The sequence below is a fragment of the Brachypodium distachyon genome, chromosome 3, assembly GCF_000005505.3.
Source record: "Brachypodium distachyon strain Bd21 chromosome 3, Brachypodium_distachyon_v3.0, whole genome shotgun sequence".
In the NCBI taxonomy this organism is placed as follows: Eukaryota; Viridiplantae; Streptophyta; class Magnoliopsida; order Poales; family Poaceae; genus Brachypodium; species Brachypodium distachyon.
In genome coordinates, this window is record NC_016133.3 from 52,515,491 (window position 1) to 52,534,550 (window position 19,060).

The window sequence follows — 19,060 nt, forward strand, 5'->3', positions numbered from 1 at the left end:
AATTTGTTCGTTTAGGTCTGTTAGTGCCCCCAACGAGGCCTCTCATTTGGTCCATTTTATTGGTCAAAGACATGTGGGCCACAGGAAGAAAAATGAGCAAAAGAAGGGCAAGTGCAGTGCAGACGTGTTGTCCACCCCGACACATTTCCAACCCAAATTTGGATGGAAATGGGTCGTGGCGGACCAAAATCCGGACGCCAGCGAAAATGGGTCGCCCTGCTGGGGTGCGCATTTTGTCCGTTTCGATCCGAATGGACCGATTCGGCCCAAATGGGCTTCCCCGCTGGAGTTTCCCTACTCCCGCAAGTTTTTCTCTAGTACTAAGGGTTTAGCCCATATGATTGGTGCCTTGACTACCAAAATTCTGAATGGGCAATGTCTAAGCCAATCAGACCAGTCTGGCTGGATAACTCTTGCCACAACGACAGAAGTAGAACATGATTTTGAAACCCCTAGAAAACATAGGCAACAACAGGATTCAAATAACCGCATTCGCCTGTTGCCATTGCAAATTCGTCGCGCATCTACCGACTGTAGCCGGCAACTCCCGATTCTACTCCACGCATAGCCAATTTAAAGAGGAGTAGGAATGCAATGCACATGGATCTTATTCCTTCCATTGAAAATGTTTTTACATAAAGAAACTCATTCGAGTTGTACCACTACAAATTCATATCTTTTAATCAAACGTCTAATAATCAATAGTTTTTTAGAACTAATATCTTAGTACTTGCTACTCACTTCATTCCAAAATGTAGGCCATGTAGCTTTTATTGACTATCAAATTTTTAAATATTTTGATGGAACTTATATTAAAAATATCAACACATTGTTCACGTTATTCTCAATCTTCCCATGTGTCCCTTGGCTCTCCTTGGTTGTTGCTTTGTTGCTGAGAAGTTAATTGGAGTCGCCAGCTCGGTAGAGTGATGTCTAGTGACGATGGCTTGGTGGTGGACGGTCAGGTCAGTAAGGTCCCTCTTCAGCGCGGGCCTTGCATATTCCCCTCTCGAAGCTCGCTATCAAAATAGGCGTCGCTTGGTCATTGGCACGAGAGGCCAACTGTTTGGCATTGGCTGGCCTGCCGCTGAGACATGGATCTTTGCTGGCGCATCTACCGAGTGTTTGCGTGATGACGATGTCATATGTGTGCAACACCGACGGCAACTTTCTTTGTGCAATGTGTGGAGTGAATGTGGATAGTCAGGTCAGCCAGTGTTGTCCTCGGTGCGGTCATATTCCATGATGGCGCTAAGGACATTTATTAATGTTTTTGTTCGGTTTTCTACTTTTCTGCAAATTAACTAGACAACTATTTTCTACATGATTAATGGATTGACTCAAGGATTCCGGTTGGAAAAAAAGGAATAATGTTGATCTGAATTCTTGAAGATTGAGTACCACTTACGAATAGAATGGAGGGCCAAATTTTATGGGCCCCTGTACATCCCCGTACAGGCCTGGACTATATCTTGGTTTGTTTTGGGTTGTAGGTAGAATTCAGTGTTGGGTTGGGTTGGGTTGCCAAATTTCTTCAAACAATTGTCAGGCCTTTTAACCCACCAAACCGGCCTGCTTCAGGCTAGCGACTTGATTGGGCTCGAGTCTGACAGAGCCCATCGTCGACTTGCATTGCATACGCCCGCGATCCATCTCCTCCACCTTTTCCACCCCAACTCCCCAAGGACGCGCGAACTTGCACCGCCTTCGCCGGAAATGGCGACTCTCCTCGCTCTCCTCATGTGCCTCCTCCTCTTCTCCGCTCTCCCTTGCTGCGCCGCCGCCGCGTCGCCTTCCCGGTCCTCCGCCCCATCGGCGGCCCCTACCCCGCTCGTCCCGGCGCTCTTCGTGGTCGGCGACTCCACGGCCGACGTCGGCACCAACAACTACCTCGGCACGCTCGCCCGCGCCGATCGTGAGCCCTACGGACGCGATTTCGACACCCACCGCCCCACCGGACGCTTCTCCAACGGCCGCATCCCCGTCGACTACCTCGGTACGGTGCTCGCGTCGCGCTTCCTTTTGGTTTCGCCCCCCTTTTCTCGATTGCTAACCCCTTTTTCTGTACTACAGCGGAGAAGCTGGGGCTTCCCTTCGTGCCTCCGTACCTTGAGCAGAGCATGCGCACGGGCGTAAGCAGTGTTGGCCTCGGCAATATTGATGGAATGATCCAAGGCGTCAACTATGCGTCCGCGGCAGGCGGCATTCTCTCCAGCAGTGGCTCTGATCTGGTCTGTCCTCCCACTTCTCCTAATAACACCATATCGATTTTATGACGCCTTGGTGTGGCCGAGAGCCTGAGATATCTGTTTGGGTGGAGGAATCGAGTTTCAATTTTTGGTTTGTTCACATCAGTATTGATGCTAACCAGGTGGTGCTCGTGCGATTTTGGTTGCGCTTGTAGGGGATGCATGTGTCGCTGACCCAGCAAATGCAGCAGGTTGAGGACACATATGAGCAGCTGGCACTGGCTCTTGGGGAGGCAGCGACAACTGACCTGTTCAAGAGGTCGGTGTTCTTTGTGTCGATCGGGAGCAACGACTTCATCCACTACTACCTGCGCAATGTGTCCGGCGTCCAGATGCATTACCTCCCATGGGAGTTCAATCAGCTCCTTGTTAATGAAATGAGGCAGGCAATCAAGGTGCGCATCTTGTTCCTCAGTTTATTACTCCCATGGGAGTACTGTATTATGTGCAGCATTGCTCATCTCTGTGTTGTTTCTTAGTGTGTGTATTATCTCTTATGGCTGTAACATTTCAATTTTACTTTGCTGGATTTATCTCTTATGGCTGTAACATTTCAATTTTACTTTGCTGGATTAGTGACCTCTGTAGCTAGGATTAGGAATTGTGCTTCGGAGAAAATGTACCTCTTTATGTGGAGAGACTAGCAATTTGTTATCTCTGGAAATTAACTAATGAACACTAGGAAGTAATTAACTGAATGAATATTGTTGTGTCCTTGCTTGGTTGCAGTTCTGAAATGTTGGTTCCTTCACGGCTTCACCTTCGATATACATATCATTCATTCTTAGTGTCAAATTTTGGGGTGTTTCTCAAGAAGTTAATATTGGTTGAACACATATTCATCTTAAATGATCTTAGTTGCACCATTTTTATCAAATGAAATAACAATGATTGGATCTATTATCAGGAGTCTACAATGAGATATACTGATGTTTACTTGTTACTTAGTTGTATCTTGTGTAAACGTTACCATGGATGGCTGAAGCGTGTAATCATTTCAGTCTGCATCTTCTTCTTGCCCAGTTTATTCTTCGTAGGATTGCCCACCTCCTTTCTGGTATCACTGTCCTCTGTATCGTTCCTAAAGGCAGTGGCATTGGGGTTTGACAATCTATAGTCAGGATTCTCTGTAAAATTCAGAAAATATACTCTCTTATCTGCACAGAGATTAGAAAAGTAGAAATTTGCTATCATTGGCCGGCTTTCATTTCAGGAATATTAGTTCCTTTACCTTAAGATTTACATATAATTGGTTCTTAGTGTCAACTGTGGGGTGTTTCTCAAGAAGGTAATATTGATTTTCTAGATATTCATCTTAATTTCTAGGACAGTTGCATAGGTACCACAAATGCAAAATATTCCAGATGGATGCTAGTTGCAGCATTTTGATAATTTTTTTTAAAATGACTAGGTATATTATCCCGACTCTGCAAGGAGGTATAGTGGTGTTTATTTGTTACGTAGTCAGTATTTAGCAGTGTCTTCAACTGACTGATGTTTTTGAGTAAGCTGCACTAATTTTATAAGCGATTTATGCTGCCTTGTTTATTGAGAGTGCAAGCTAAGTTTCTGGCAAAAAAAAAGAGAGTGCAAGCTAAGTCTGTGGTACTTATATCAACTGGTGGACCATCTTGCACATTTGGCTCAATGTGCTCATGACTTGACTTTGATACAGCATATGCTTCTCAGTCCAGGCGTCATGTATGATGTATCATTTGATTTTCTATGCCCAATTTATCTCCATTAGCTAATCTTAAGCAGAATATTCAAGGCACGGTAATTGAAGATGCACATTCCAGTAGTTTGTTGTACTGTCCAACTGTTGATTATTGAATATTCTTGTGTTTCATTCCACAATCTCATGAATATGCTCATGCAGATTGAATGGATTGCTTCAGTTTGTTTGTTCTTTACAATTCTTCAGAAAATTAATTGCATTTTTTAGAACGAATTTAATTGCAAGTTGGCATTTTTTTCTTCATATTTCGCAACTTTCGGTGACCGAACTAGTTGTGTGTATCCTGCTCCCTTCTGACATGATAATTTATGCAGAATCTGTACAACATCAACGTCAGAAAGGTTGTATTGATGGGCCTTCCTCCTGTTGGCTGTGCACCTCACTTCCTTTCGGACTATGGCAGCCAAAATGGGGAATGCATCGACTACATCAACAATGTTGTGATTGAGTTCAACTATGGGCTGCGATACATGTCCAGCGAGTTCATCCGCCAGTACCCAGATTCTATGATCAGTTACTGTGATACTTTCGAGGGGTCAGTGGACATACTAGAGAACCGTGACCGCTATGGTGAGCAAATGCATCATAAGTACTACATTTGGTTTGCCTGCTATCCTTAGTAAAAGCCTTACATTTTGATGGAATTGCAATGCACAGGCTTTGTGACCATCACTGATGCTTGCTGTGGGCTAGGGAAGTATGGCGGCGTATTCATATGTGTTCTTCCACAGATGGCGTGCAGCGACGCATCAAGCCATGTCTGGTGGGACGAGTTCCACCCAACAGATGCTGTGAATCGGATCCTGGCAGAAAATGTCTGGTCGGGTGAGCACACCAAGATGTGCTATCCAGTCGACTTGCAGGAGATGGTGAAACTGAAGCAGTAGAAACCAACCTGAAATCTCCATCTCAGTTGCTTGCTCAACTTCTTTGTTTTCAGTTTTACGAAGAACTTTTGGGGTCGGCATAGAAAATGTACATATCGAGAATCACGGAGTTCTGTAATCAGATTTGGATAGCTCTGGTTAAATGCAAGTATGTTTGCCTGTAAGTGAACTGTAAAGGATCTGTATTGCCAAACTGCCACATATTGCCTGTCAAGTGAGACTGAATGAGTGATGAGCCTGTTTGGTGACAAAAAGAAACGCCGAGCTGTTGACCTGCTATGTTCTGCCTTTGTAGTTTCTGCTACAAAGCAGTGGTTGCATAGCCTACAAATTTGTACAGTCAACGAAAAGTAAGCTTCTACGGATGCTGTATGTCTTAAGATTCGTTACAATGTCCTTCAGTGACGTGGTCTTGGATGCCATAGGAAATCGCTGCATGTCTAGCAACCTGAGGAAGCATGAACTGCATACATCCAAGGGTCCTGCAACTCCTCATTGCCAGATCCACAGTACAGAACAAAGACAGGGAATGTCATGGTTTGATGGTTATGTCCTTGCACGAGGAGGCATTACACCACGTTCAGTCGTCACCCAAGAGATGCAAGTACCAGCTCACAAGTAATTGGGGATTTTTTGGTATCACAGTGATATTTCGGGTATGGAAGAGCCATGTTCTTGAGCAAGGCCGGGTTTGCTCGTGATCAGGTTGCCCTCCACTGGTCAGGATCCATCCTCTCCGGAGGAAAATCTTCTACAATTCGTTTCTTAATTCGTCTCTCAGTAATAAGACGACCAAGCACAAAAACACTTTGTGTTGGGCTAGCAATCTCCGGAGGAAAATCTTCTACAGATCACTTTATACACAACGTTACAAAGACTGTTGGCAAGGACTGGATGGTCTTGTGAGGACCCGTTCCGTTCCGGGTTGAGGTCTTCAGGAGTCAGGACGCCATTGTATTTCCAACTTTCCTCGCCCCGTCCCCGATTCCGAGCAACTTCTCTTCCGCGTCACCCCCGCCCCCACCTCCTCTTTCTACTGTTTACTCGTCTTAGACGACCCGAGTCACGACCTCCGTCAGTCCCAAGCTCGATAGGCCGCCTCCGTCTCTCGATTCCGGAAGCGCCCTGCCGCCTCCGGCTCCAATGGCGCTGCCCTACCTGGAGGCCGTTCTGTGTAAGATTCCGCCTCTCTCAGCTGCTTATTCCGGGTGGTATTCGCTCGTTTGGTCGGTCGATCCATGTGGCGTAGGCTCTCGATGGGCGCGGGATCCGCGTGTAAACCCTAGGGTTTTGTGGGGGTGCGCGGGTTTCGCTGCTGGATTTGCCCGTGCTGTGGAGCTGTTTGAGTGCGTCGGCATGGTGGTGTATTGGTGTACGAGTGGTATAGCTTGCTTTCTCGGGTGTAGTGGATTGATCCTAATATGATGTGAGCGGCATAGGCGCGAGATGTTTATCCAATACGAAGCGCTCGTTCGCCTTCACCTTTTAATGTTATCGAGAACAGTGATATGTGGTATTGGCTAGATTAAGTTATCCGCTAGTGCAGATTATTCGGTATGGTAGGAGCACTGGCGCAGTCAAAATGGAGAGACATTCATGTTTGTTCGCTGAAGGGCTTCTATAAGTCCCCATGTTGAGTGAGGCCTTGTGAGTTCGTTAGTAATTATAGATCAATTTGCTGAGATTATTGCTATGACCCAATCGCATCAACTTTTTTTTTTGTTTACTTACTGTTACTCTCCTTTCTGGTTATGTTGGGTGTATTTTGATTTGTTAATACAGGACATTGACCAACAATTATTCTATCAGTCCTCCCGTTTCAAAAACAAGTGACGTTTTAACTTTTAAGCTCTTCGGCAAAAAATTAAAACTTTTACTGCCAGTACTGTTTTACATATTTAGATTAGAAACTTGAAAATCATACGTATAGATCATATGACTATATGAGTATCCAAAATGTCACTTATTTGTGAACTGGAGAGAGTAACATGTAGCTTATGTGTGATTTTGTATCACATAAACTACGTACTAATAGAGTAACTGTTGATCAAACCTTTGCCCAGCCTACCACAAAATGGGCCAAAATATTTTCTAAAATGAAGTTCCAAGTAATAGGAGGTGATGGCTGACGAGTCTTTCCTCGGAAAAGTGTCCTTTAGAATGGTGTTTAGCATTCGTTGTTTCATTTATTTATTTTTATTTATAGTGCATTTGAGCAAAGTCAAGAATTTGGATTTTCATTTTTTGATCATGTCATGCTTACCTGGTTTACGTTTATTTACCTGGTCATTCTTCTTTTACTCATATGCTCGTTTCGATATATTTCCCTTTTGCAGGCTTCATGATTCTCTTGTACATATTTGAGACATATCTTAACATCCGTCAACATAGAGCCCTTAAATTGCCAACGTTACCAAAACCCCTGGTAGGAGTAATTAGTGGCGAAAAGTTTGAGCGGTCGAGAGCTTATAGCCTTGACAAAAGGTACTTGTGACTCTTACTCAGTTATTGCAACCATACTTCAACGTAAAACCATTTCCAACACCAAAATTCGTTAGCTGTATTCCAGTGTAATTTTGTCTGCATCTTTTTACATTATCTGGATTGACAACTATTCTTCCTCTTGCAGCAATTTCAATTTTGTCCGTGAAGCCGTAACTATAACATCTGATATCATAATACTGTACTATAAAGTTCTTCCTTGGTTTTGGAAGGTAAAACAAAGTCTTCAACTTCTTTTCCTCATTAACCTTCTCATGCAAGAGTTTGGTTGTGATTATCCTCTTCTTTTTATAGAAATCTGGAGAGTTGGCAACCAACATTGGCCTGAACGCAGAAAATGAGATAATACACACTCTTGCATTCTTAGCAGGTGTCATGGTTTGGTCACAGGTATCACCAAATTACTTGTCTCCTTTAAAAGGCCATATCTGTTAATTATTTTTGTCCTCTTGTATTCAGCTACTCCCTCCGGGTGGAATTACTTGTCGAAATATTACATGTATCTAGACACTTTTTAAACAAAGATACATCCATATTTGGGCAAATTTGAGACTAGTAATATGGGTCGGAGGGAGTAATTTAAATTAGCTTCAAGACACTCAAATAGGATTAGTTATAACTGGACGCATTTGTTTTGTTTGTTTGACAATTTATAGCTTTAGTTCTCAAACACCAAATGCTGGATCATCTGTGATGCTAGCTGTTTCAGGAAGTATCTATGAATCAGGACTTAAGAGCATAGCATTGTGACAATTATAAACTCATGTGCCTTTCTCTGCTCTGATTTTAGTCCTGACGGATACTTGTGACTGTACTTCCTCCCCAGCACATTTTTCAGTTTTAAAATAGTTATGTTCAATCAAAGACTGGGAAAGATATTTTGTTTTAATCATAGAGTTAACTACTTGCTCATATTTATTTCAACATTTTCACTAAATGTTATAATTTATTGTTGATAACATGAGGTTTATTTTCTTTTTGGGTTGATTGATCAGCATTTCTTTTGAATGCGCTTCCGTGACATTTGGGCAGTAAACTTGAATATCGACCTTTGCTCGTAACCTATGGCGATGCATGTTCTTCTGTAAAACACCAATCGGTTTGCCAAAACCACTAATTTACGTGATACCCTGATAAATACTTGCACAATGCAGATCACAGACTTGCCATTCTCTCTTTATTCAACTTTTGTTATCGAGGCTCGACATGGTTTCAACAAGGTACAATCTATATATTTCAATTTTTGCACTAACTTTTGTGATATCTATGTATTTGAATTGTGTTGACTTGCAGTGCGGTGCTTGGTGAAGCACTTATTATTGTCGCCTTATATATTCAATATCTTCGTTTCCTAATATACTTATGCTGAAATTTCTCTTGCTTTGGGCCTGCCTCAGCAAACTATATGGCTCTTCATTAGGGACATGATCAAGGGAATTTTACTGTCCACCTTACTCGCACCGCCGATTGTGTCTGCTATCATCATTATAGTACAGGTACCTCATTTCTGCTTTACGCCCTTCCGTGCCACCCTCTATTCTTAACTGTTATGCTGATAACTTACATCTGTACCAAACGTGCCTTTTAACCCCTTTTAGAATCATACAACTTGTATGTCACCTAACTGAGTTCATTGAGTAGTCTATATTTTCCTGTACTGCTTCAGAATGGTGGGCCTTACCTCGCAATATATCTCTGGGGGTTTATGTTTGCACTGGCTCTCCTGATGATGACAATATACCCCATCATGATAGCTCCCCTGTTCAACAAATTCACTCCTGTGAGTATATTTTCTTTCTGTGCAGTGTCCATTGTGTTTTCTTACTTTACTGTGCTTTTGTATGCGAATAGTACAGACATCCATACTGCATCTGCATCTACAGAGTAACTTTACAGGAATTGAATTATTTTGGTTTCAAATTTCAACAGCTTCCTGAAGGCACACTCAGGGAGAAAATAGAGAAGTTAGCAGATTCCCTCAAGTTTCCTTTGAAAAAGCTTTTTGTGGTGGATGGGTCTACCAGATCAAGCCACAGTAATGTACGTTAATTGCTCTAACTTAAGAGTTAGTGGTCATCATTGCTAACTAATTCTTGATAACTACTGTTATTCTATTTCAGGCTTACATGTATGGTTTTTTCAAGAATAAGCGCATTGTTCTCTATGACACATTGATTCAGCAGGTTCGGTGCTATAAATCAACACTTCCTTTTACTGTGTTCAGTCCCTTTGTTCCATTGCAATTTTGGAATACATGCATGAACTTGAGTGCTTGACCACCGTCCTTTTTGGTTTCAGTGCACTAATGAGAATGAGATAGTTTCTGTTCTTGCGCATGAGCTTGGGCACTGGAAACTCAATCACACTGCATATTCTTTTGTAGCTGTCCAGGTATTATCTCTTCCAGATCACTAATTATGGCCCCTGCGTGCTAGTCACTTATCTAGTTTTGTTTCATTAGCATTTGGCATACTCATTTACTAAGGATACGGTACTCGTCCAGTGAGTTGTCTTAAAAGTGGGGGTATCATTGCATCATCTAGCACTAGGGGGTATGGATCAAAATTAAGGTTGGTTGGAGGTACTGACAAGGAAAGCGTGTCCACACATTCCAGCAGTTTCTTGTTATTTTCTAGAAATCACAGCGTGTATTGGAAGCTGATTAATATTAAAGCAGTATTGTTTCTAGTAAAGGTGAAATATATTAGTTCTGATGAAGCCTCTGGTAGGTGATGCTAAGCCAGACAGTGGATGCGATGTGCTGAGTACTATTTAGATTATGCTTAGGAAGGCATTTACTGACCTCAATGAATCCTAGCATAAGTGAGCAGGAACTCAATTTTTAGCAACAGACAAGCACTGAACAGTGAACACCAATGTCAATGCAGTGTTCTGGTGTTATTGTTGGACTTTGTGCAATAATGGATCATAAAATCAGTTGGTTGTTCCCATTGCATTGGTTGCTGGAAACCTACTTTGAATTTACTTTATATTTTAGAAGAGGAAAAATATCATATCTAGCCTGAGATGTTAAAAATTGTTTTACTCACCTCATTTTCTACTTGCAGCTACTTACATTTCTGCAATTTGGAGGATACACTCTAGTAAGGAACTCCAAAGATCTCTTCGAAAGTTTTGGTTTCGAGGATCAGTCTGTAATAATCGGACTGATCATTTTTATGGTATGTCATGTTTATATTTTCGTAAGTATTACATTATCTTGTTTTGGGGATGTTTTTGTTTCCAGATTCTGCCCTAGCAATACTGTTGTTATGAAATGAATTTGAAATCAAATCTTGGATTACTTTGTTCATTTAAACCTGCAGTCAGATGCACTGATGGATTTCCAGTATTGTAGTAGTTGTTGCTTGATTGACACATTATATTGCTTTTATGACAGCACACCATAATACCTGTTCAACACCTTCTGAGTTTTTGCCTAAACCTTGTCAGCAGAGCATTTGAATTTCAGGTTCATTCTTCTATTCACCACAAATTTCTTGTATTGCAACTTTGCAAGCATTGAAACATTTGGTTGCAGTTACCTAACACGATTCCAATGTCCAGGCTGATGCTTTTGCCAAGAACCTTGGCTATGCTCCTGAGCTCAGGGCAGCCCTTGTTAAACTACAGGTAATCATTTAAAGGCCCTTCCTATTTTAATTCTGTGTTCCTCTAATTGACCGCGGAATCATTGTACACCTAGCTTGCATATCTGGTCATAATTGATGACTCCATTCTGCAACTTACTTTCACTCTCAGAATTCAATACTGGATATTCATGTTTTTTTGGTGAACTTAGTTATTACCATTAATGCTCATCTATGTAAATCATAAACATGCTTAGAAAGTATATTCGCGCAAATGTTTCAGTAAACTAATTTGATATCTGTTTGAAAAACTCAGGAAGAGAATTTATCTGCAATGAACACGGATCCATGGTATTCAGCATACCATTACTCCCATCCACCTCTTGTGGAAAGGCTCTCTGCTATTGAAGATCTAGACAGCAAGAAAAAAGACTAAAATGGAAGATGATTGAGCTGATGTCATACATGAAGCGGGAAGTCTTAATCCTATGGTTTGCTATATGGATAGCAACCGGCATACCTGTCATTTTACTTTATGATGTTAAAATGGATTTGATGGATTGGAGCTTTTCCAGAGTTGTGGAAGCATCCAACCATATTTGCAACTCTAGGTTAAGTTCCGTTTATCAATCAACTTACAATCTTACAGATATTAACCTATTTGGTAGTCCTTTGATGTTTTTTTTAAGGCGGTAGTCCTTTGATGTTGACAAATAGAAGTGAATCGGACATGGCATGTTAGACTTTTTTTTAGAAAACATACATGTTTAGACTTCAGATACATCTTCTATCTTTGAAGTCGTTGTGTTCCTTTCCTTTGCCTACAACAGTACAACTATGTTTACGATCATGACGCATTAGCATCGCATTTGATCAGCGTATAATCTCGGGTAACTCAGCTACGGCAACTGGAAACCAGGAGCCATACGATGAGAGACGAATGACGAGGGCACGTTTACTTTCGATCCAAGGCAAAGTTTCTCCCCTCCTTGCTGAGCAAGAGTAAGAATATTTGGTTTCGGTAGCAACACGAAACACTGGCTTTGTTAGCCAATCTATCCAGCCAAAACTAGAAAATGCTTGCTTTTGCTGAATTCGGCTCCTGCGTCGACATGCATCCCGTTGCAAAGTAGTACGACGAGTCGACGATGCAGAAATTACCACTAACTGCACTGCACGTTGGGCCGGAGAACTAATCTGCCTCGACCTACACGACCCATCCCATAGGTGGTCGTAATTTCAGGAAATTTAAACCGCGGTGGTTTTGAGTTCGTTTTTAACAGTAATTTACTTGCTTGTTCCCCCCTCCCCTGTCTTACACCGCAAAGTGTTATTCCATCCATCTAACGATAAGGGATATATTAGGGTTCAGTTGACCAATCCTTTGATCACAAATTACTTCATGAATATGTGACTAATATGATCAAAATCATAATCATAAATAAATATTCTTGAGTAGGAACATAATGGATATGAATATATGTCATATAATTATATATTAATAGAGTAATTTATGATCCAAGTATAGATAAAAAAAAAAGATAACATGCTCTTGTTCTTGGAAGGAGGTAGTACGAGTTGTGAGGCTCCGAGCCTCCAACCAAGCGCTCAATCCGAACTGGTTAATCCATTCACCCCTGAGCTCCCATGCTGTCGCTCTCCGCTCCTTCCACTCCCCCGCCCCCGCCACCGCCTCCTACCCGCACCACCGCCGCCGTTGGCCTTCTTCGTGGGGCCGCGGGGAGGCGGGACGCGCCTCTCACCACGGCACTCCATGCCGTCCTCCTCAAGTCCGGCGCGCTCCACTCTTCCCAGCCCCTCGACGCGCCCAACTCCCTCCTGCACGCCTACGTCCAATGCGGTCTCCACACCCACGCGCTCCATCTGCTCGACGAAACGCCACGCCGTGACGCCGCCACCCACGCTACCTTAATCTCGCTCCACTCCCGCCTTGGCGCGCCCCTGGACGCCTCCCGCGCCTTCGTGGACATGCTGCTGGCTCACGACGCACGTGAGGATGGCGCCATCCCCGCCAACGAGTTCACGGTGGCCGCACTCCTGCAGGCCTGTGGACTCGCCAGGGACGAGAGGCTGGGGAGGATGGTGCATGGCTACCTTGTGACAAATGGGTTCTGCGCTGACCCGTTTGTGGTTGGCTCGTTGGTCAACATGTACGCCAAGGTTGGGGATGTGGTCAGCGCACGGAGGCTGGTCCTCGGATTGGCTTGCAGGGATGTTGTTTCTTGGACTGCAGTTATATCAGGGTGCGTGCTCAATGGGATGCTGTCAGAGGCTCTCGAGGTGTTCATCATGATGCTGGAAGATGGTGTCCTTCCCAACCATGTTACGATGCTGAGTATTATTCAGGCATGCTCTTTGATGGGCCACTCCGGATTGTTCAGTCCGGTGCACGCTCTTGTTGCTCTGTTGGGTCTCAAGGATGACGTTTCAGTGGTGAATTCTCTCATCATGATGTATGCAAAGAATGGCTTTATTGAAGAGGCCGCAAGGCTTTTCGAGGATCTGTACCTTAGGAGAGGAAATTTGTGCTCTAACGCTGATGTTCTTGGCGCGCTTACTTATGGTTGCGCTGTCTCAGGATCTCTGAAGAATGGGAGGGAAGTCCATGCACACTTGATTAAAACGAGTGCTTTCCCAAGCATCAGCATTGAAAACTGCCTCATGGGCATGTATGCTAGATTTGAGGAAGTTGACTCAGCACATTTGGTGTTTAAAGGCATGCAATTTAAAGATATTGTTTCATGGAACACCATGATCTCATGCCTTGCCAAGAGTGACTATGTAAATGAAGCCTTAGAGCTTTTCAGTACTCTTCATGGTGGTGGTGGTGGTGGTGGGCTTGTGCCCGATTTCGTCACGGTCTTGAGTGTAGTGCAAGCATGCTCCAGTGCTGGATTACTACTGCAAGGGCAGATGCTCCATGGATACATTACAAAATATGGATTTGTGCAAGACGTCTCGATCTGCAATGTTCTAATAAGCATGTATGCAAAGTTAGGAAGAATTGATTCCGCTGAGCAGATCTTCAAGCAGATGAATGCTAAGGACCTTGTTTCCTGGAATTCGATGATCAATTCTTACGGGGTACACGGAGATGGTCGTTCAGCTCTAAGGTATTTCTACCAGCTGATAGATGCTGGGACACATACTCCCAATGCTATCACGTTTTTGAGTGTGATATCGGCATGCAGTCACTCTGGTTTGATTTCAGAAGGATACATGTGCTTTGAAAGAATGAGAAAGGACCATGGCATTGAGCCAAGCATGGATCATTATTCTTGTGTAGTTGATCTGTTTGGAAGGTCTGGGAGGTTCACTGAGGCAGAAGAATTTATCAGGGATATGCCTGTTCCTCCCAACTCATCCATTTGGGGACCTCTCCTAGCTGCTTGCCAGCTTCATGGGAATGTTGATCTTGCAGAAAAGGCAGCTAAAGAATTATCAGTCTTGGAACCTGAAAGTGATATATGGAGAGTCTCCTTATCAAATATCTATGCGTTGGCTGAGAGATGGAAAGACTCAGCAAATATTAGGACTGAAATGAAGAGAGTTGGTTTGAGGAAGGAGACTGGGTGGAGTTTTGTAGATGTAGGAGGGGTTGAGGGTTTTAAGTTTGTTTCAGCAGATACAAGGCATCATGACGCCGAACAAATATATGCAGTATGGCACAGTATGAACAAGCACATGGCAGATGTAGCTGGTGATATGCATCAACTGAGTCTGGTGAGTGTAATTTAGTTGATGACAGATGCTTGATGGATTCGTATGCTTGATTTGGTTGTGCCAGAGTGATGGTGCTGACCTTTTGTTATTCACTAGCCTGTTAACTTACTGACATGAAATTAGTACATCGGTACTGATTGGGATGCTGGTTATAAGTAAAACTAACGAGTAAATATGGTGGAAAGTAGTTCCGATGTTACCATAGGATGATCCAATAAGGTTCAGATACAGATATCCTTAGGTTTGTCGGGGCTATCCTGGTGCTACTCCAATCAGTCATATAAGTTGAAAGGGTAATCTTATGCTGGTCATCGATTTGTACGATCAGTGCAATTTGTTGTCTGTTGGAGAAACATTCTTGTGTGTGTACCCAGCACCCACACGTATGTTGTGAATCCATTCCAACAAATTGCACTATGTATGCATGTTTTTCAGCTGCATGTTTAGTGTATTATAGTCTGCTGGAGAAGCATTCTCATGTACGTGTGGTAAGCTGTGAGTTTGTTGTAAAAGTTTGTGGTACTAGCGTACTACATATCCATAATGTTTTGAGCAGTGGCACTTCATCTAGGTCAACAAAGAGAAATATCAAATCCTGCTTCTGGAGTTCACAAAATGAGCACAGACCGGTTAAGGCGGTTAAGTTGAACACAAATAAACACAGGTTGCCCATACTAAAACTGATTTCTTGTTTGTCTATTTGATTCTTAAATCTGGAAGACAATCAAACGAACTTCCCAAATTATTGCTATCTATCTAGTAGTATCATGTAAAGCCCGAGTATCATTTCATTCATTGCACTAAACTTTATTACTTATCCCCTGAAGCTCCCATATTGACTAGACCACTTACATAAGGGGAAGTGTACTAGTAGCCTCTTGTACACTAGGAATAGAATACAATTCAATCCCTGTATTTGTAGTACTTCCAATACTCTATTTCCTCATCAGGAGAATCACGGTATGGGCAGCTATGCTCCTGTTTTCCCCTAGACTGTCGACTTTCTCATGCGTCTTGGCCTTGAGATTGACAACAGATGGATCCGCTCCTAGGAGGTCACACAAGTTAGATCGGATCGTCTCCTTGAATGGGCTAATTTTTGGTTTTTGCAAGATCAGTGTAGCGTCAAGGTTCCCCAGCTCATACCCTGCTTGATGCATCAGTTTCACCTGAAATTGCATCACAGCCAAAAGGTTTTAAACAGATACAAGCTATGTAAAATTGCATCAATCTCTAAGATCTGTTCCATTAGATCATAGCTTTGTGTGAGAACAGGAAACAACCATGCTCCAATTGGATAACGTTGCATGGAATGACAAAGAGGACAATACACTGTGATGTCAAACTGAAGAGAAAAAAAAACTATTTTCAACTTGCATGAGGCCGTGTAGAGAAATCATCACATGATGAGCTAAAATTCTAAAGCATGGGAATACTTTCTATCCAAAAGTCCAAGAAAGTCAGCTTTCTAAGCACATGGTACATGCCATTTACAAATTCTAAAACGTGGAATGCTTTTTGTCATGGAATGTCAAGAAAGTCCAAGACCAAATTCGTGGTTATTGGTTGTCAGAAGTAATAGCACTCCGTAGGGACCTTATGCAATCAGTGTTGATACAGACCTGATTGAAGCAGCCGTTGCTCATGTTGATGCCCGAACAAAGTCGAACAGTAAAAATGCAGGTATCGTTTTTTTTCTTCCGAAAAGCAAGACAATGCCTCCTCCCGACCAAATGAAGGCATCGCGGAACAATATTAATTAAAGGAACACTTCTTTTGAACAGGTCTAAGATTCAGACTGGCCTAACGACCAATTCAAGTAACTAATTAATCAACACAAACGGCTATATGATAAGAAATTGCGAATTATTGAGCAAAGCCAACACACACGAAAGTTTTGTTCTGATAAAGCATTCCATCATCCAACTACACACAGTATCTCAAGTTCTCAACATGCTCACAGAAGAAAGATGTAATTGCCATCGGACAATAAAATTATGAATGAACTTGAGAAACTCACAGCTTCCTTCATGAACACCGAAGACTCGGCCCCCTTCCACCGGGGGTCGGTATCCGGGAAGATCTGCCCGATGTCCGGCAGCCCCAGGGCGCCAAGAATCGCGTCCACCACGCAGTGCAGCAGCACGTCCCCTGCGCGTTCCACACGTACGGTAACGCAAGGAGGCAAGGAACGGAAACACACGGTAAAGACCAAGCAACGCTAGCGGTAAACGGCACGTACCGTCGGAGTGGGCGTCGCAGCCGCGGTCGTGGGGGATGTTGATGCCACCGATGATGAGCGGGAGACCCGGCTCGAGGCGGTGGAGGTCGAAGCCGTGGCCCACGCGGAACGGGAGGGCCGGCGGCTTCGGCGCCGCGACCACGGCGGGCTGGTGCTCCGCCTGGAGCGCGGCAGCGACCGTAACAGCCGGAGACGGCTGCCGTAGGCGTAGGGACGGTCGAGCGGGGGAAGGAGAGGAGGCGGGGTTGGTGCGGGTCCTTGGCGCGGTGGGGATTGGGGAGGCCAGGAAGAGGGAGGAGGCGGAGGCCATGGCGTAGCGCTCCGACGGTCCGGTCGAGATAGCGAGCGAGAAAAGGCTTGCGGTTTTTGTGCGCCGGAATTACTTGGCGAGTCGAAGCGAGAATCTTAGCGCTGGAGATGCGCTTGTGGAGAGAACTTTTGGCAGGTAGTCATCGATGACTGATAGCTGCCTTAACATTTATAAATGGACAATACTCCGGGTCTTTGCACTCTCTATTTATCGACTGTCAGCTTGGTGCTGAACTACTGGTATATCGCATAAAACATGACACTGAAGTTCAAGAAGTAAATTGAGTTGATCCATTGAAGAAAATATAACGATCTCAGACTAGGGTTTGCAAAATTGAATTTGTCTTGGGAAAGTGTTGCCACCATCCAATTTCTGGAGGAAACGGAACTGGATCGCTCAGCCATATGTAGGTTCTTAAGATCAATAGGCTTTGTAATGCAGCTGCTCATAGTTTTGCTAGTTTTGCTAGCTGGTGTCATAGTGTGTGGTGTGATGTGGTGGGCCTGATGAGTCAGGTTATGCGTGATTGTAATCCACTCTATTGTTTCTTAATATAAATCCCACTTTCAAAAAAAAGCTACGTTGCATCTTTTTTTCCGGTTATCAAGGCAAGTCAAGTGCAAACTAGACTTAAATACATCAAAATTATGTGTGGTACAGTTATTGCTGAGAAATCTCAGTGCCAATGAAAAAATGTTGTCGACAAACCACAGTTATCGACACACCACACAAATAGATGACTTCTTGTGGGCAGAGGTCGACAAAGGTGAAGAGTATAGTTGTTGGTGAGCTGCGGCCTCTAGTGGTCGTCAAACCTAGTGTTGATGCATCTTGATAAAGCTATAAGTAGCGGAGGTTGCCAAGAGCGATGGTAAAGTATCTTGGTGGAACCAGGTCGATATGAGGAATTGGTGGCAGCGAAGGTCAACCGGTCTTTGTTGGCTGATCTCAATGCCCCATGGCGGTGTAGGAGCTGGTTGCAACTGATCTAATGGTGTTGGTTGCTCACTTGCATTGCAACCAAGGAAGATGGTCCTGAGAGGCGAGCGGCGAAGAATTTTTTGGTGGAGGTGAGATGCCGTTGCCGAAGAGAATGGCATGGGCAAATTTGTGGTCAGATCTTGCTGAAGAGGGTGAAGGGGGGGTGAGAGGTGGAGATGGATAGGAGAACTAGCCCTTTAGTGCATATGACATCAGGAAAAATATTGTGCAGGGCTATGAATTGAAAGGTTGTTACTCTTTCTCTCCCTCCTTCCAAGTTGAATTTGGCGCCAAATCCGGTTACCTTCACATACAAATAGAGATTGTGTATGGACCCAATCCATTTTCTAGAATCCTTGCTCATTTCTTATGTCCAAACAGGAAGTTAGCCAAAAAAATCTCCAAAATCACTACGGTGGTCACCCATTGCAGCGGTTATTCTGTTTTTTTTTAAAGTTGGTTTGTAAATTGCCATAAATCACCCTCCCCCCTTTTTTTTGGAAGTTCTCCCCATATTTTAGGAAGTTGTGATATAGTGATCTAGTTTGAAAGTTCATCCTCAAGTTGTTGAAAGTCTAACCTCAAACGTTGATATTTTTTCTTTTCATTTTCCTGAAAGCTCTAAGATGTCCAAAAGCCCATAAAAATAGTTGAAGGCTACATTCTTTTTTTTTCTTTCTCCCACTCAGTTTTTTTTTGGCTCTAACGATCCTATAATCAGCAAGGTCGAAGAAACATCAACAACAACCACTCTTAACAGGAGCAAAATGATATAGCTCAAAATCTTCTAAACAAAGAAACACAGTTTCTATCCCCT

General features: G+C 43.4%; 4 protein-coding genes across 4 annotated transcripts; 3 read left to right on the forward strand and 1 right to left on the reverse strand.

Annotated features, from left to right (window-relative positions):
• Nucleotides 1–1,132: 1,132 nt before the first annotated feature.
• LOC100824922 (GDSL esterase/lipase 7) lies at nucleotides 1,133–5,112 on the forward strand. Its single transcript, XM_003572771.4, has 6 exons — nucleotides 1,133–1,207; nucleotides 1,582–1,996; nucleotides 2,074–2,231; nucleotides 2,405–2,644; nucleotides 4,302–4,557; nucleotides 4,645–5,112. The coding sequence occupies exons 1-6, from the start codon at nucleotides 1,133–1,135 to the stop codon at nucleotides 4,872–4,874; spliced, it is 1,374 nt and encodes a 457-aa protein (XP_003572819.2). The 3' UTR covers nucleotides 4,875–5,112.
• A 665-nt stretch (nucleotides 5,113–5,777) lies between these two features.
• On the forward strand, nucleotides 5,778–11,747 carry LOC100821110 (CAAX prenyl protease 1 homolog). Its single transcript, XM_003570055.4, has 14 exons — nucleotides 5,778–6,048; nucleotides 7,211–7,358; nucleotides 7,504–7,588; nucleotides 7,671–7,766; nucleotides 8,531–8,596; nucleotides 8,774–8,872; nucleotides 9,043–9,156; nucleotides 9,306–9,416; nucleotides 9,497–9,559; nucleotides 9,675–9,767; nucleotides 10,445–10,558; nucleotides 10,777–10,848; nucleotides 10,944–11,009; nucleotides 11,283–11,747. The coding sequence occupies exons 1-14, from the start codon at nucleotides 6,018–6,020 to the stop codon at nucleotides 11,400–11,402; spliced, it is 1,278 nt and encodes a 425-aa protein (XP_003570103.1). The 5' UTR covers nucleotides 5,778–6,017; the 3' UTR covers nucleotides 11,403–11,747.
• Nucleotides 11,748–12,955: 1,208 nt separating this feature from the next.
• On the forward strand, nucleotides 12,956–14,725 carry LOC100825222 (pentatricopeptide repeat-containing protein At1g11290, chloroplastic). The gene has a single exon (XM_010237521.3). The coding sequence runs from the start codon at nucleotides 12,956–12,958 to the stop codon at nucleotides 14,723–14,725; it is 1,770 nt and encodes a 589-aa protein (XP_010235823.2).
• A 657-nt stretch (nucleotides 14,726–15,382) lies between these two features.
• On the reverse strand, nucleotides 15,383–17,391 carry LOC100821610 (2-C-methyl-D-erythritol 2,4-cyclodiphosphate synthase, chloroplastic). The gene is made up of 3 exons (XM_003570057.4): nucleotides 16,953–17,391; nucleotides 16,731–16,861; nucleotides 15,383–15,879 (listed from the first exon to the last, which is right to left on the reverse strand). The coding sequence occupies exons 1-3, from the start codon at nucleotides 17,260–17,262 to the stop codon at nucleotides 15,646–15,648; spliced, it is 675 nt and encodes a 224-aa protein (XP_003570105.1). The 5' UTR covers nucleotides 17,263–17,391; the 3' UTR covers nucleotides 15,383–15,645.
• Nucleotides 17,392–19,060: the final 1,669 nt, after the last annotated feature.

Bases quoted from the DNA above. Each gene is read 5' to 3' on its own strand.
- LOC100824922 (XM_003572771.4), top strand. From the start codon at position 1,133: ATGACGATGTCATATGTGTGCAACACCGACGGCAACTTTCTTTGTGCA. The intron at 1,208-1,581 runs GTCAGCCAGTGT...GGCCTGCTTCAG, and splicing joins GAGTGAATGTGGATAGTCAG to GCTAGCGACTTGATTGGGCT. The intron at 1,997-2,073 runs GTACGGTGCTCG...TCTGTACTACAG, and splicing joins CATCCCCGTCGACTACCTCG to CGGAGAAGCTGGGGCTTCCC.
- LOC100821110 (XM_003570055.4), top strand. From the start codon at position 6,018: ATGGCGCTGCCCTACCTGGAGGCCGTTCTGT. The intron at 7,767-8,530 runs GTATCACCAAAT...TGCACAATGCAG, and splicing joins GTGTCATGGTTTGGTCACAG to ATCACAGACTTGCCATTCTC. The intron at 8,873-9,042 runs GTACCTCATTTC...GTACTGCTTCAG, and splicing joins CTATCATCATTATAGTACAG to AATGGTGGGCCTTACCTCGC.
- LOC100825222 (XM_010237521.3), top strand. From the start codon at position 12,956: ATGCTGCTGGCTCACGACGCACGTGAGGATGGCGCCATCCCCGCCAAC.
- LOC100821610 (XM_003570057.4), bottom strand. From the start codon at position 17,262: ATGGCCTCCGCCTCCTCCCTCTTCCTGGCCTCCCCAATCCCCACCGCG. The intron at 16,862-16,952 runs GTACGTGCCGTT...TGGAACGCGCAG, and splicing joins CTGCGACGCCCACTCCGACG to GGGACGTGCTGCTGCACTGC. The intron at 15,880-16,730 runs GTGAGTTTCTCA...ATGCAATTTCAG, and splicing joins CGGTGTTCATGAAGGAAGCT to GTGAAACTGATGCATCAAGC.